Below are 2,239 nucleotides of genomic sequence, written 5' to 3' on the forward strand. Positions count from 1 at the left end.
CACATACCGTGGGCACAGTATGACAGAAGATTTTAGTGGTTTTCAAACTGACTTTTTCATATCACTGTATACCTTGAAACCAGTATTCGGCCCATGCCTAGTCATGACAGAACATTTTTCCTGTATGTAGTGTTTTGCCACCATGACAAAGAATGACGCATTACTTAATCTTTTATTGTTTGACATTAGTTTTTGCTCTTAGTTCAGTCAGTCGATCATATTTTACAGTAAATGAGTAAATGAAGCTCAGGTGCGAGCTGCTACCTTAGTGCTCCTACTGCTCTCTTCAAACAGCTGTGAGGAGAAGCGGGTGCCGTTTAGAGCCACCGTGTCTTTGGGCTCGCCGGCCGATGGCGAGGGGCCGGAGGAGAGCGACAGCGCGTTGAGCTGCTCCTCCAGAGACAGGACGATCCCATCGCCCTGCAGCTCTGACGTGTCCAGCGTCTGTGTAAGAAAGACTCAATGAATGCTTGTGTTGTCCACACGACGTGTTCTTATCGACGAGTCAATGTGTGCAAACCTTTTTAAGAAGCGAGAGGTGGCAGCAGCACTGTCGGAGACGCAGCAACAAGGACAGGATGTGGACAGTGCTGGACGGCTGCGGTGGGCCGGACACAGCAGGAGCAGACTGGGACAAACCGAACTCCTGGGCCACTGGAGCAAGAGGAGACACAAACTTCAGGAACAGAAAACCACAAACAAGAAAAAAAAACAAGATGAGGCCCCACCTTTTTCAAACGGATTTAAAGCTGAAGCGTTTCCCTTCTCCACATCGTTTCCTTCATGTCTCTTCAGGTAGCTCTGCAGTGTGGATCTAAGGAAAAAGATTTATGTGTTCTTAAACTAAATGTGATTTAAAAGAAATACAATTTGACTGTTTGAAGTTACAAAATAAAGTATGAGATCAGTCACCAGTAACACAGCAATGAAAAACAAACTGTTATTTTACCTGGACTGAGCGAACACCACATCATACACAGCCTTCTCATCCTCACAGAGTTGGAGCTGATGCACCTCACAGGTCCGATTAGGAAGATGCACCTGAAACAATCAACACTTCTCTGTAGGCACACCTGAGAAAAGGTGAGTGTTGCAGTCTTCATGAGGAGACGCACTGAGGTTTCATTAAAACACATGTTGAAGGTAGGAGTGGTGTTTGTGTCTTTACCAGTGGTTTTCCTGCAGAGTCCAGCTGGTCTTTGGTTCGTCTCAGCAGCAGAGTCCTCGTCAGGATGTTGAGTCTCTCTCTGCCTCGTGTGGAACCGTTGTCCACCTGAGCTTTCCACAGTTTGTATTCATCAAATGGAGAACAACGCAGAAACCTGAAAACAGACAGATTTTTATTCTCAAACCCTGCTGACTTCAGCAATTCTTCTAAATTATTACACAAAGGAGATTATTACCAGAGTTGCACATAAGCGGTGTGCAGGTGAGCATGCGCGGTCAAAAAAGAAAAAAGAACACCAGATGGAATGTCATGAAGCTCACTTGCGTACCTAAGATTGTACCTGAGATTGTCTGGCAAAACAACAGCTAGCAGGGCTCTAGAGTGCAACCAGTTTGGTCGTAACCTGATTTCTTAAATAAAAAATTATAATAAAAATAAAAAAATCCAGCCGCACTGGTTCGTTGTTCGGTGATGACCTCTTAGGGCAGCGGGACCCTGATATAATGATTAAACGGACACGGCCTTCAACAAATCAGACAAAGTCCAAAGCCATTTTATCCAATCAGAGCCGAGCAGGGCGGGACTTTCAGTGAGAGCAAGTTTGGTTGAAGCAGCGGGCCGGCTCGAGTCGACTTGAGCTGCTGCAGCGACGCGATCAGTCTGACATCTCCTCCTGCACTTTGCTCCTGAACTACCAGAGATTTTGGTCTGTAAAACCTAACTTTATATTAAATATGTGTTCAGAGTGTTGTTATCAAACAGATCTGTCCAACTCTGTGTGAGTGACTAAACTCTCCTTCTGATGAGAGACTGCTGTGACGGGAGCGCGTCGCTGCGCGCGCAGGCAGTCTTCCTGTGATACTGCAGGGTCCCACTGTTTGAGTTCTTCTAATTATCTGATTATTCTATATTCTATATCTAATCTGATTATTACATAATCCACATTAACTCTAACAGAATATTTGTTTGCCCCATTTTAAAGCAAAGATGATTCTATGTTTAAATTTACCCCCATCAAAAAAATTATATATATTAAAAAAATAAATAAAAACAACTTGCCATGTTCTCTAG

The 2,239-nt window shown here is 44.2% G+C and overlaps 1 protein-coding gene across 1 annotated transcript in view; it reads right to left on the reverse strand.

The window, feature by feature from the left end:
* The window catches only part of ttf2 (transcription termination factor, RNA polymerase II), a 31,722-nt gene that overhangs the window by 15,053 nt on the left and 14,430 nt on the right, over positions 1 to 2,239 (reverse strand). Inside the window, exons 14-18 of the mRNA XM_014018987.1 lie at positions 1,169 to 1,322; positions 950 to 1,041; positions 729 to 814; positions 521 to 654; positions 265 to 444 (exon numbers count right to left, since the gene is read on the reverse strand). Of these exons, the coding sequence (XP_013874441.1) occupies positions 265 to 444; positions 521 to 654; positions 729 to 814; positions 950 to 1,041; positions 1,169 to 1,322 (646 nt within the window). The remainder of the gene's footprint in view (positions 1 to 264; positions 445 to 520; positions 655 to 728; positions 815 to 949; positions 1,042 to 1,168; positions 1,323 to 2,239) is intronic.

The sequence above is a fragment of the Austrofundulus limnaeus genome, unplaced genomic scaffold (genome assembly GCF_001266775.1).
Source record: "Austrofundulus limnaeus strain Quisiro unplaced genomic scaffold, Austrofundulus_limnaeus-1.0 Scaffold206, whole genome shotgun sequence".
NCBI lineage: Eukaryota > Metazoa > Chordata > Actinopteri > Cyprinodontiformes > Rivulidae > Austrofundulus > Austrofundulus limnaeus.